This window comes from Parus major, chromosome 4, assembly GCF_001522545.3.
Source record: "Parus major isolate Abel chromosome 4, Parus_major1.1, whole genome shotgun sequence".
Classification (NCBI taxonomy): domain Eukaryota; kingdom Metazoa; phylum Chordata; class Aves; order Passeriformes; family Paridae; genus Parus; species Parus major.
In genome coordinates, this window is record NC_031771.1 from 59,950,142 (window position 1) to 59,963,045 (window position 12,904).

The window sequence follows — 12,904 nt, forward strand, 5'->3', positions numbered from 1 at the left end:
CTCAAAGAAAAGTGTGAATAGCTTAGTTCCCAAAGGTCTATCTACCAAGCCAGCTGTAAAGAAACATCAGCCCCAACTATGTAGACTTAGCCTTTTATAGAGTTTTCATGCATTAAGCACTGCTGAGGCCTTACGTGGGTTCTGCTCCAACTTTTAATGATTAAAATGCATCTTGAGTAATTATCTACTACCTAATAGAATTACCTACCCAATACAATATGTACATAATCATAATATTAAGGGTCTACATTGCATAACTTGAAAGCTCCTTTCTATTCCTACATTCCTACTGAGTACAATGCCATTTCTTTTATGATCCTGGTTTCTATGTGCAGTAAGAAAAATAAAACTGGTATTTTCTAGAGAAACTGAATTCCAGCTGAACCTTCCAAAGGTACCAGTCAGATACTAGGACTCTGCTGTCCCCAGCCACATCTTTCCCACTCCAGCTGGATAGTAAATATTGGTATCTGGTCATTCGTTACAGATGGGTTCTTACTGAAACGATTTTATCTGAAGGCTTTTATTTATTTTAAGCCTGTCTTTTAAACTCTTCTAGGTACTAAGAGAGTTCTAGTCAAATTATGCTGGACCTCACACCCAATATGACATTAATAGCTTTACACATTTTGAGAGGGGATGGGAATGGAGGGGAAAATACAGATTGAGCACAAGTATCACAGTACTCTGATTTGCAAGTGCCAAAGATCTCCTCTGAACTCACCAATAACAATCAGATTATGAATAATGCTATCTGTACAATCTGTACAAAGGACACCTACACCTGATGCTTTTCATGTTGTCTCTGAGTCCTTGGGAAAGAATAGGCTGCAGGCTGTATAAACTATCCCAACTACATGCAGCTTTAAAAAATGTATTTTGTATATTATCATACAAAAAATTACACAAAAAGGCCTGCCTTACCAGATTATCAAGCATTCGCATAAGAGCTTCGAACTCCTGTTCACCAATCTGCCATTTGGGATGGGATACAGTACCCTCACCTGCTGGAGACTCAGGGGAACGAGACTTGGCTTTATACTTCCCAGGATCAAGAAGCACTAAGTTGTCAGGTCCACCTGCACTGGCCAGAGTACGTACCTTAAAAGCAATAGAGTCATCTTTAACTTTCCTGTGGGGAATGGGGTGAAAGCAACCAAAAATTCCCCTGAAAACTTGGCATAAACCCAGAAGAAATCTACTTCATTTTAAAACTAAACAAATGAAAATGCTTGTTTAAAAATTGTCTGAAGTCTTTGAAAGTATCTGTTTTAATGGGCAGCAAATTGACTGTTTCAATACAGTAGTGGAATATTGTCAGTGAAACCAAAGTTTTGGATGTCCCCCCACAATATAGTGATATCACACATTGCTGTGTTAATTTAGATCCAAGAGTTAAGCCACTAAAGTATGCAATTATTAATCTGTTTGGAGGTTAATACAGCAGGCTGTGTTATTACATAACATATTAAAGCTCTTACTTGTATCTCACAGGCAAGCACTAGGTTATGAATATAGTAGAAAGCCTCTTCAACAGTCTCTCCAACTGATACTAAACCATGGTTTCTGAGAATAAGGACCTAGAGAAACATTGAAAGAAAGTTAACAGCAGTATGCCAAGTATTTTCTTGCTCTTGATCAAAGACTACTTGCTATTGATTAAAGAACATACCTGTCACACAAACACACTGCCCCCCGCCCCCTCCTTTTTTCTTAATTATAGACATTAATACTGACCTTACTTTTAGGCCCCAGATTTTTCTGAATAACCACCTTTTCTTCATCATCCACTAAAATACCATGGTAGTCATGATAAGCTATTTCCCCTAGAGAAAGTGCTTCAGGTGAAATTGGCAAGAGACCACACTTCATTGCAGAAACCTGAGAAATATTAAAACAACTGATTTAATTTCTTGTAACAGAAAAAGTGAAAAAATATAGTGATGAGAATTAAAATAAGAATATATTTTTATGTATTAAACAGGTACATAAACAGTGGTCTTATACTCCATCCTTAAAGCCTCTATTTTTGATAACTTTTGGACTGGATACAAAAGTCACATTGATATTAGGTCTGTCTCAATATGCCTGCTTCTCAATGACAGCAGCATCAACATAAAAGGACTCAGGAAAAAAAAAACCCAAGAAACTACCAAGCTCCAAAATCAACTGCATCCTTCATTCCTTCCATTCCATTCCAGGTTATTTCCTCCTCCTGCCCCCATGCCAAAAGAATAACTTTGGTGATACAGATAATTCTGCAGCACTGCAGATAAAGAACATTTTAAAAAAGGCTATTCTGTAATTCACAATTTTAGGAATTTGATCATTTGTCCTTAAAATGATTGAATTAATCTGATTAATTAATTATTTTTAAAAAATCATCAGAATGTCAACACTGAAAGTCTCTCAAAACATTCCAAACAAGCAGAACTGAATTGCAATCAGCTTCTCCAAAGAGAAATATTGGGAAAGTTTTGAATATTTCAGGAAACCTTGATAAACTGTGCTTTACAAAACTAACAAAATATGCTAAAGTTTTCATGACTCACTGTCAAAAGGTAGTCTTTTGTGGTAAAGGACATACATTTATGACATACACATTTTCCAGTGATAGAACTCAATTAACAGTCTGACCATTCAGGTAACTACACATTAAGGATGGGCTCTGATCCAAACAGAACCATACTTGAAGACAGACTAAAAGGTTCTATGCCCTCCAAATAGGAAGCAAATATATGATTAAGGGGACCCACCTACTCTCCCCTTTGGGAGGGGTGGGGGAACAGGACACAGATCAAAGCTGCAAGTGAGCTTACCGCTGCTCCTGCTGGTGTGTGGATATGGACAATGCATTTGACATCAGGTCGAGCTGCATAAATTGCTGAGTGCAACGTAAAACCAGCTTGGTTTACTCCCAAGTTAGTGCTTCCACGATCAACCACATCTCCCTGAATATTGATTTTAACCTGGGAATGATAAGAATTATTTTCATAATCAAGACTCAAAAAACCTGATTTAATTCAGCATCTACGACTGAGATTCTAAAACCAGTTGTCATCATTTATATCTGAAATGTCTAAAGTTTCCCTCAACAAGCTGGACTCAACAGCCAGCAGCTTTCAAGGGCATGAGGTGATTCACTGTCCAAATGACCTGACACCTCTTCACAGGTAGATCAATGGGCAGACATCTGGTGGTGAACATGGGCAAAGAAATCTCTCAGATGCCTCAGCAGTACCAAAACCAGCCATGTTCAATAACATTGTTCTAAACATATTATGCAAGAGTAAAATAGTCTCTAGGATAGAATTTTTATATATATATATATATATATACACACACACACATACATATATATATATTAATATATATATAAATACATATATGAATATTTTACACCTATGAAAATGAACAATTGCTTACCAGACTAGATGCAGTGACTTCACTATAGAGGAGTCCAAAAGGTACAATAAGGAAATGCTCTTGCTCAGAATTTACTCTGGCCTAAGGATAAAACAAGAGTAAGAGTTACTAAGAAGATTTTATTAGCATACAAGATGCTAATAAATTTTAAAGCATACAAGAACACCTGAAACCATTAAAGTTACTTTTACATCCTTATTGTGGAATGGGCAAGTATGCCTATAACACACAACTTTCACGTTTGCTACAACAGATAACCAATGCACAGCACTGTTAATTAACTCATGTTGAACAAAAGCAGATGGCAGTAACATGCCAGAGTCCTTCAGATTGGTGCAATTTAGTAAATCCTTATATTCTGTTATAATGACAACTCACCTGCTATGGATAAAATGAACAATACTGAGAGAAATGAGGAAAAAAAGTTATTTCTTTAAGTTGAATGAGTTTACACTCAACTGTATTTCTACCCTAGTAAGACCGAAGGTATAAAGTAAAAGGCTGTGAGAAAACACAAGAACTGGCCCACAGATCTAAAACATCTTGATGCTGAGAAGGGTTTCATCACTGATGCTGGTTCCTGTGAGACATCTGTGAGCAGTACTTGAAATTTTTCTACCAAGTATCCTGACCTTCACTTCTGGTTTTTTTCCCTCATCTCATTCACAAAATCAGGGGTTTAAAATACAAAATACAAAAATAATTCTGGCTTCAAAGCATTCACATCTTTGGATGCATCTCTTAAAAGTCTGTACAATGAAAAGTACAGGACATCTAAGTAATTAAGACGTCTTTTGATGATGAATTAATAGGCTTCCTAAGTTTTACTGGACACATGAGACAACTCCCTCCTTTGCTATGAGCTACAACAGCATTTGTGTAGTTTGTGTTATGGGTTTGAGTTTTTTGTTTGGTTGTTGTTTGGGTTTTACTTCAATTCAATTAATGAGTTTCGAATTTCCCTGAGATGCAGCTACTTTATGCTGTTTCTGCCTCATGTTTTTTATACTTGCAACATTAAATATACATATGCTTTGCTATAGTTCTACTGCAGGGAAAAAAATTCTAATAAGTAGTAGTGCAGTCATGCAAAAGCTTCTAGCACAGATCTAGTTTCCTTTACAACCAGCTGGGAACAAGCTACAGCATAAGAGCCTTAAATTGAAGCAGTCAGTTGAAGTTAATCTGTACTTTTATGAATCACCAAAGTAGTTCTCCACTACAGAAGTGCAAATGATCGAGAAAAATCTCTTACTTATTTATGCAAGACAAACAACAAGTACTATTCAAAATATCCCAAAAGCTAACAAGAAAGCTCAAATTGAAGACAAACAAACAGCAAGACTCACAAACCACTTTGCTTTAGGATTAGATCCAATGAACAGCTCATGCCCTCAAAGCAAACCAAGACCTGGTGAATGATGTCTACCTTCTGTAAACCTGTAATCTCAAATTCTGCCTGATCCTGGAGGCACCCAAGTTTACTCTACATTATTGCACTTGACATGAAAACCCTGGAGGTACCCAAGTGTACTCAGCATTATTATACTTGGCATGAAAGCTCTTGATGCTCTGTAATTCTGCTTCTGCATCAGGACTGCACCAGTCTGAGCAATTCCACATACAGTAACTGTCAGTGATAAGGATCCAAAAAAAGCAACGATACTCCACCCAACTCCCTGATATGCCCAGATGGAAACTGTGAGGGTATGAGAGTATGTGCCCATCACAGGAGGCTGTTGTACATTTTCTCTTACTTCACAAGTGCACAGGCTTTTAACTTGAATGCAATGATCCAGCAATTATAGCATCCACTCACAAAAAAGTGAAAACCCCAAGTCAAACACCAGCCCTGCACAAAGTAGCATTCACATTTCAAAAGGTTATCTTAGTACGACTTAATAAACATAACAACCTTGTTCTATATCAGTTTCTGAAGATAAATTATCTTTCAATCATCTTTCAGAATGTTGTTCACTGGAGGAGCTTGTAAAAGACAGAACTATGACTTCGGACTGCTGTTGACAAACCAAGAGCCTTCCAGTACCTGTGCCATTCAGAAGTGACTAAACCACTTTCAGAATCTCATTTTCCAAGTGCTTTGTCATCCACCTCAACTGGTACCTCCTCTACAGGTATCTTCTTTGTACTCCTCCCCAGAGAAAGCAAACTTGAGGCATGCCACCCCAATCACATGCCCTTCAACCCCTTTCCTTGACATGCTGCTCTTCATTACATTTATCTTTTATCTAAATGTAGAAACGTTCCCAGGGCTGAACTTTACACTAGAAAGCCATCTCCAAACCCGCTTGCCTAGAAATCCTTTCATTGCATTAATGTCCCTTTTACAAAATCAATTCTCCTGTCACATATGAAAAATCTGGGGGTGGTGCAGAGCTGTTTACAAGAACCATTATGTTGGATGTGTTCCCTTACAAAAGGAACCGAACGATCTAACCACTACTGTGTCTTGATCCTATGCCTACACGTATCATTTATCTTCTTCATCTGTTCACAAAAAATATGCCTTGAATTCTCAAAAAGCAGTAAAAATAATATTACCATATTTCATTCCAACTGCAACTAGAAGAATTGAAAATACATAAAGGACAGCCCCTACTATGTAGAATAAAAAACAATTCATCTCTGTTAGGACAACAATTGACAGGACTGAACACCACAGCTGTGACTTTACTCATGAGACTCATGTTGATCATTCTTCTGGTGTATAAAACCTCCTTGATTTGACCCCCTTGTCATCATTTTTATGGATGCCAGTGATTACTCAGTCACAAGGAAAATTGTTGGCACGCTGCATTAAGCGGAGAAGCTCGCTCATGTTCAGAAATACTATGGCCTCTTTTTCAGAAAAGCTGCTACCTGAATTACAAATTTCAACTGAATGACTAAGAAGATATTTTAGTACATAGCAGAAAAAGCAAGAAAACCAAGAAATTACCTTGTGGAATAATAAATACAATTATTCAAAGCATTTGAGACACTAAAAGACTGAGTCTTTCAGCAATCTTTATTTCATCCTAAGAATTCTCATGTACACTCTCTCAAGACTGTATTCAGACTGTGGTAGCTGACATCCAAGCTGAAATGCAATGACAAATCTCTTCACTATTATACTGCTTTCAATACCACTTTGCTCTTCTTACACACAAAGAGAAAATGACAGATAGGGGAGGGAAGCAATTCTCTTGTATGTTAAAACAATTGGTTCAGTTATCTGTTGATTCAATACTCACTGTTATATGATTGTAAATAAGCTGAGACCAGCCAAAGAGATCTGCTAATCTGTAGAAAGCTGCCAATTTGCATCGTAACAACTTCTCCCCTTTTTCATAAGCAATGGAATCCGACCCTCTCAGATCATTCACTGGTGTTACCATGCCAAGACCTGAAGAGGAGAAGGGGTAAAAAAAAGCACAAGGAAGGCCGAGTTCAGTATCAGTTCAAATCTAGGAACATGCACCACTATTGTATTGGTTGTTCTTACTGGTTTATATGAACACATTAACCTATGAAATGCACAGCAAATTTTCATTCCTATAATGAAATAATTTATATTACACAAATACAATGACAAGCTTGAGGAAGGTTATTCCGCTTTGGTAGACTTAACATTAATTTCTTTCCCTACTATAAATTAGTGTTGACACGACAGTGCATTCCTTAGCAAAATTTTTTTTCTCCTCTCTCAAACTATTAATTGTTTATAAAATACATAATCATTGTTAAAAGAAAAATGTAATGCCAAATATTCCACTTTTTGTGGAATATTTCTCCATAATATTTAGAATATTTTTATATACAGAGAATTTGTGGAATAATTCTCCTGACAAGGAGAATTACACACCCAAAAAGATGTACAAAGGTTCATTTATTAAGAAAAATTAAGTATATGAGTTCATTTATTAAGAAGAATTAAATACAAGATAGAGAGAGGAAGATTAAGGTAAATAATACAAATACTGTAATTCCAGTTACAGTGCAATTAGAAATGTGGTTAAAAGGAACCATAAAAAAGCAGAACCATGCCATGCTACAGTCAGAAAAAGGTTTCTTTTGGAGCAAAGGAAAGGATTTATTTTATCTTAACACAAAACCTGTGTTTGCATGCATTTGCACATTCTGTTTTTTTCCCTGCTTTGTTTTGCTTGCTGATGTTTCTTGTCTAAAGTTTCATTTCACAGGAGAAAGCTGCAAACAGTATTTCAGTGGCAAAAATAATTAGTTTCTAAAGACCTCCACTGTTACCAGACTACTAATGAGTGTTTGATTTTCTTGAAGACAAACCATGTCATAATTAGCAGTATTTAAATATTTAAAAAATGTTAATAGCACTTATCAGGCTTATTTTTCAATTTAGACGACACCCTTGAAATAGCTTTTGACATAAACTATATACATTAATCACTTTGCATACTACTGTGGCATTTAGGAGCTAATCAATTCATTTCATGTGTTCAGCATTTGTGTGAGCAGAATAGGACAGCATTTGAACTTCACAGTACTCTATTTCATTCACACTGTCTTCATTTTCAGCCTTTCAATAAAATAAAGAAAGGAATTCAGTTCTGATCACTGAAGGTGCACTCACTCATGTTTAATGCAGCCATTCCACCTTGAGGTGCTGCAGGGTAGACATTTGGTACATGCGTTGTCATGAAATCTGCAATCTGCTGTAAAGCCAATAAACCTGTTGGGTTCTTCCCCTTCTTAAACTGTTCCTGGATCATGGATTCCAATTCTTCACAGAAGGCCTAGTAACAAAACATTGTATGTTGTAATACATGTTTAAATCAACTTCAGCCTTTCATACACAGCTTCTTTTTAGCACTTCGATGGAACCATTCTACACCACTTCTGAAAAACACCTCAAGGCAGAACTACTGGGTGCACACTATAACTTCAAAACATTGTTCTCTGGAGCTCCAGTGATCTGAGTCACTTGGGGTTTTTTAATGGAAATTCCAGCATACTCTTTTTAAGTAATGCCAAAAGTCTTTGAGCCTTCCTAGTACGAATTTCTGAAAGGAGGAGAATGTACAATCGACTTTAACACAAAATGGGAAAGGAAAAATAGCAAATCCAGAAAAGAAAATCTGTCACTGCAGCTAACAGGGAACTGAGAGCCAAGAAAGGCATCCAGGAATGCAGAAAACAATGAACATTAAATTTTTAAAACCTGTTTAGATGAGGGGTTGTTTACATTTTTCCCAGAGATTTTTGTATGCTTTTTTAAAATATATTTTAACTTGGAAGGAAGAAAATATGAGTTTTTACTATTGCTGATAGCTCCTGCTTTTGACAAGAACAGTGGAATTTGTACTGAAAGAGATGTACTGCAGTCATTAAGTCATTGCTTTTTTATGAAGCAATTTATTAATATTTTCATAAATCAAATGGGTTGACTTAATAGGAAAATTGTGAACCATCACATCCTTATTCCAAGTGAAGTTATGTCAAGTAATGTTCTGTATCTAAAGTCACCCACTAGTTATTACAAAAGGAACAAATGTCATGAGTTAGTTTGTGCACTATCTCCCCAAGGGAACATCTTCAATATTAAATGCCAATCATTCATACTTCATTACTGTGCACCTGGATTATAAAAATATTTCATATGTCCAAACCCCAAAAGAAAAATTGAGTACAGGACAGTCCTGCCTTGTATAAGCTACACTTAAGAGAGTTAAATTTAAACAAGTACATTAAACCAGTGAAAAAAAAATTTTTACAAGGATTGGATGAAAAATATGAAAAAAAATGTTGATAAGTATACAGAGAATTCTGAAAGCCAGACTGAAGAGCTGCTTTGTGAGTAGACCATAAAAATTCAAATGAATGAGGAATGAGGAGAAAATCAGGAAAGGCCAATGAGGAAAAAGAATAAATGGATCTAAGATACCACAAAATTCTACAATTCTGTACTGATAGTGAAGATGTTAAATTTGTTACTTTAAAGATGAAGCATTTCTTTTTCTTACTGGGCTTTGAAGAATCATGGAGACTCTCTTCTTCTGTTCCATCATGTTAAAGTCCTGGCGAAGGTCAGGTGCCATGTTTCTTTCTCTCAAGTATTCCGGATTATTCTCATCAACTCGATCAAAATATCTCTCTTTATGAGGGGCTGTTGTTGGAGGTGGTGAAGTCACCACCCCCACACCAGAATCACCATTCATAGCACAGTTTTAAGGAACCTATGAAGAAGGACAGAGAGGAGGAATAAATAAATCAAGCAAGGAAATAATTACAAAATTTGTCTGTTTCTACCTTCAAGTAATAGTTCATATCCATTTAAAATTAGCATGTCTTCCAAAATGAGAAACCATGTTTGTGCAACTGGATAGCACTATTCTAGAGTAGGAAAAAAGATTTTAACATACAAGATCAGAAAAGTAGGCTAACATATATGAAAAGTCCAATATGCTATATCAATTCATGCAGCACAAAACTAATATGAGACCTCCCATTTACACTGGGAAAAAAAAATAAAAAAAAAAAACGCTTAAAGCTGTCTGGTAGATTGGTTTTTAGAAGAATGGGAGTCTTTCAAACCTTCTCAGAGATGATGACTGAAGTTCCAGACACAAGGTCTGGTTTGGGGCTTTTGTCTTTTAGTTTTTTCTTAAAAAGTTAAAGCAGATAAAAAGAACATTGCATAAATCAGAAATTAAATCATCACTGCAATTAGTATATTACACATGTTCATTAATATGAAGAATCAGCTCCACCAAAACATGCTTTTACTGCCAACACATTCCTGGATACAAACTCAGAAATCTTATTTTGCAACCCAAAGTGTTCTTTTCACATTTATTTTAGGTCCATTCAATACCATGCACATCACTACATGAGCATGTGGTTTTTGGAATCTGGAAAGCACAGAGACACACAGCCCCCATTCCCTGGCCTGGCTTCCTTTCAGTTTTACATGTTGTAGTCAGCAAGTGCCTGTATCTACCAGAAAGGCTGAAAGCTCAGCCAGTATTGCTCATACACACCTCCCTCTTCCACTCACAACAATTCCTTTGTGTAACATTATCCCAGTTTTCTGGGCACAGTATTACAACCCTCATTCCAAAATCCTTCTCAGAAGAATTTTGAAGCCTTCCACTGGAAAAAAGACAGCTCAATAAAGCCACCCTCGCAACACTTTGAGATTCAAGCTTCCAATTCCTGGTCATCTGATATACCAAATTACAACTAAGTAGAAAAGACTATATATCCTAATGTAAGTAATCATTCATCATCTACATCTAAAATTAGTAAGGTTTTACATAAGTCTCTATTCTTTTGCCATTTTTAGATTTTTGTTAGGGACTAATCTTAAACTGCTTCTAATTTGCTTAGTAATTTATTTGCATGCTTATTAGCTAAAACCACTTCAGATGTGGATGCACACAGCAAAGGCAAGTTTACATAAATTTTGAAATGCAGATTATGTTAAACAAAATCATTACGATGAAGAAAATTATCTACTTCAAGACTCCAGAATTAGCAGATTTCATCCTCTTTAATTCTTACATTAGGAAAGAAGCTTCAAAATTCAACTAGTTTCTTATATCAGAATGAAGAAAACAGTGGAACACAATGAGCAAAATAAAGTATTTTCCTTGACTCTGCAGAACAGGATATTACTATGAAAATCTATGTTAGTACTTAAACACTCAATGATTTCCACCCACTAAGTTACTAAATAAACACACAAAGACATCTCTGCAGCGTTTAAAATATTTCATTTTAAAGTTTAGATTTCAAACATCATGGTTGATTGTTTTCTTCTCTAAAGCTCATATGCACATCTTTATTATTTAAATTGCTCACTTTCCTTCATCCACGGAGAAATACAGGGTACAGAAAGGAGAAATAATGCTTTTATCCACAAGGAAAAACTTTTACAGTATTACACCTAGGACATTTTAAGCAAGTGAAATTACAGCAAAGTAGACACCTTTCCTTTGGCAGCTTTAGATGCCTAATAGACTCTTAAGTCCTCTTCCCCCTCACAACCTTTTGCATGCACCATCTGTCACTTCCTTGCTTGAAAATGCTTTTGAAGGCCTACTAACACTTTTTCCAACCTCCTGAGCTCTATCAGCCATACTACTGCCTCTCCACCCAGGGCCTTGTTGAAAAACAACAATTTGCAGACCCAAACATGCCTTACTCTCTTCGCAGTAACAGCTCACTCGGCCCAAAGTCTGAAATTCACCAGCCTCTGCTTATCAAGAAAAATCAGGGAGTTTAGAAACAGCACAATAGCAAGTGAAAATAACTCAAGTAGTTCACTTTATACTGCGCTTTGCAGAGCACAGCCACAAATGTGTCATTACTGAAAATCAAAACATAGGAAAACTAGGAAGTCTGAGCTTGCCACCAGCAGAGAACAGCCTGCTCCTGCCTGCTGAGGCATTTGATGTTCATGCTGTGTTTAAGTGTCATGTTTGTGTATGCACAATCTTATTTAAACTGTACACACATCTGCAAATGTAATTTTTCATTTAATTATTTACACTAATTCCATTTTACTTTCAGAGTGCCAAAACCTATTTCCAAATGAATGACACACATAAATACTTCACTGTTTCCTACTCACACTGGAGAGAAGCTGGTCCCCAACAGCCCACAGGAGCAATATTAAAATGAGATCACAGTGTCTTGCCAAAGTTGCATTACTCCTCCATCCAAGTACACGATGGCATTCAAGAAGGTCTTGGGAAGCTATTACTTCATCACTATGTAGTGGCAATAACTTCACATGAAAATCAATGATTAAAATTCAGTGATGATTTTATATCTAAAATTAAATATCTGTTTCATAGCTCAGTTTTGCAGACACTCAAAATTAATGGCATCCTCCCTGCAAGGTCTAATAATTAATTGTTTAAACATAATTGTAATAGTAATTGTTTCAATGGCTGTCAGCTACTGATGTTAAAGGGATCAACTTTCAAACTAGAAGCAGATATGCTTGACAATGCTTTGCAAAGCCACTGAATTTTATTTATGAGTTTCCTTGAAAAACCTTTGGGAGTAAGGCATGATGAACTCTCCAGTAAGAGCTTCAGTAATATGAAGACCAATAAATAAATAAAAGGAATCTAAATACACCATGGGGAATGGCCAGTGATTCTATTAACTAGAAGGTCACACTGAAAATCACAACAGTATGCTCATGCAGTAAAAACCTATATTGGAAAAAAAAAACCTAAGACTGTCTTCACACCCACAACACTTCGGTACAGACAGTTTCTTTCTGATGTAGTGCACTACAGCCACCAGTAAGATAAGCCGTAATGCCAGAAGACTTTCTGCCACGATAAGCGTTGCTATGCGAGAGCCTGTTCTAACACAAGTGTGTCAGAAAAAGCCACACCCTTAACTGAAAAAGCCATGGCTGGAAAATGTAAGTGCATAGAAAACCTCCTGCCAGAAGCAGTTATTGTCAAATTCAGACAGAAGG

At 36.3% G+C, this 12,904-nt stretch overlaps 1 protein-coding gene across 20 annotated transcripts in view; it reads right to left on the minus strand.

Annotated features, from left to right (window-relative positions):
- ADD1 (adducin 1) overlaps positions 1 to 12,904 on the minus strand; it is a 62,740-nt gene that overhangs the window by 21,877 nt on the left and 27,959 nt on the right. For all 20 annotated transcript variants that reach the window (XR_004496982.1, XM_015623766.2, XM_015623765.2 and 17 more), the window contains exons 2-9: positions 9,426 to 9,638; positions 8,036 to 8,198; positions 6,681 to 6,832; positions 3,427 to 3,507; positions 2,820 to 2,969; positions 1,738 to 1,881; positions 1,482 to 1,580; positions 925 to 1,101 (exon numbers count right to left, since the gene is read on the minus strand). Coding sequence is in view for 19 of the 20 variants with exons in the window: in XM_015623766.2 (XP_015479252.1) it covers positions 925 to 1,101; positions 1,482 to 1,580; positions 1,738 to 1,881; positions 2,820 to 2,969; positions 3,427 to 3,507; positions 6,681 to 6,832; positions 8,036 to 8,198; positions 9,426 to 9,620 (1,161 nt within the window). In the remaining variant the exon portion in view is untranslated. The remainder of the gene's footprint in view (positions 1 to 924; positions 1,102 to 1,481; positions 1,581 to 1,737; positions 1,882 to 2,819; positions 2,970 to 3,426; positions 3,508 to 6,680; positions 6,833 to 8,035; positions 8,199 to 9,425; positions 9,639 to 12,904) is intronic.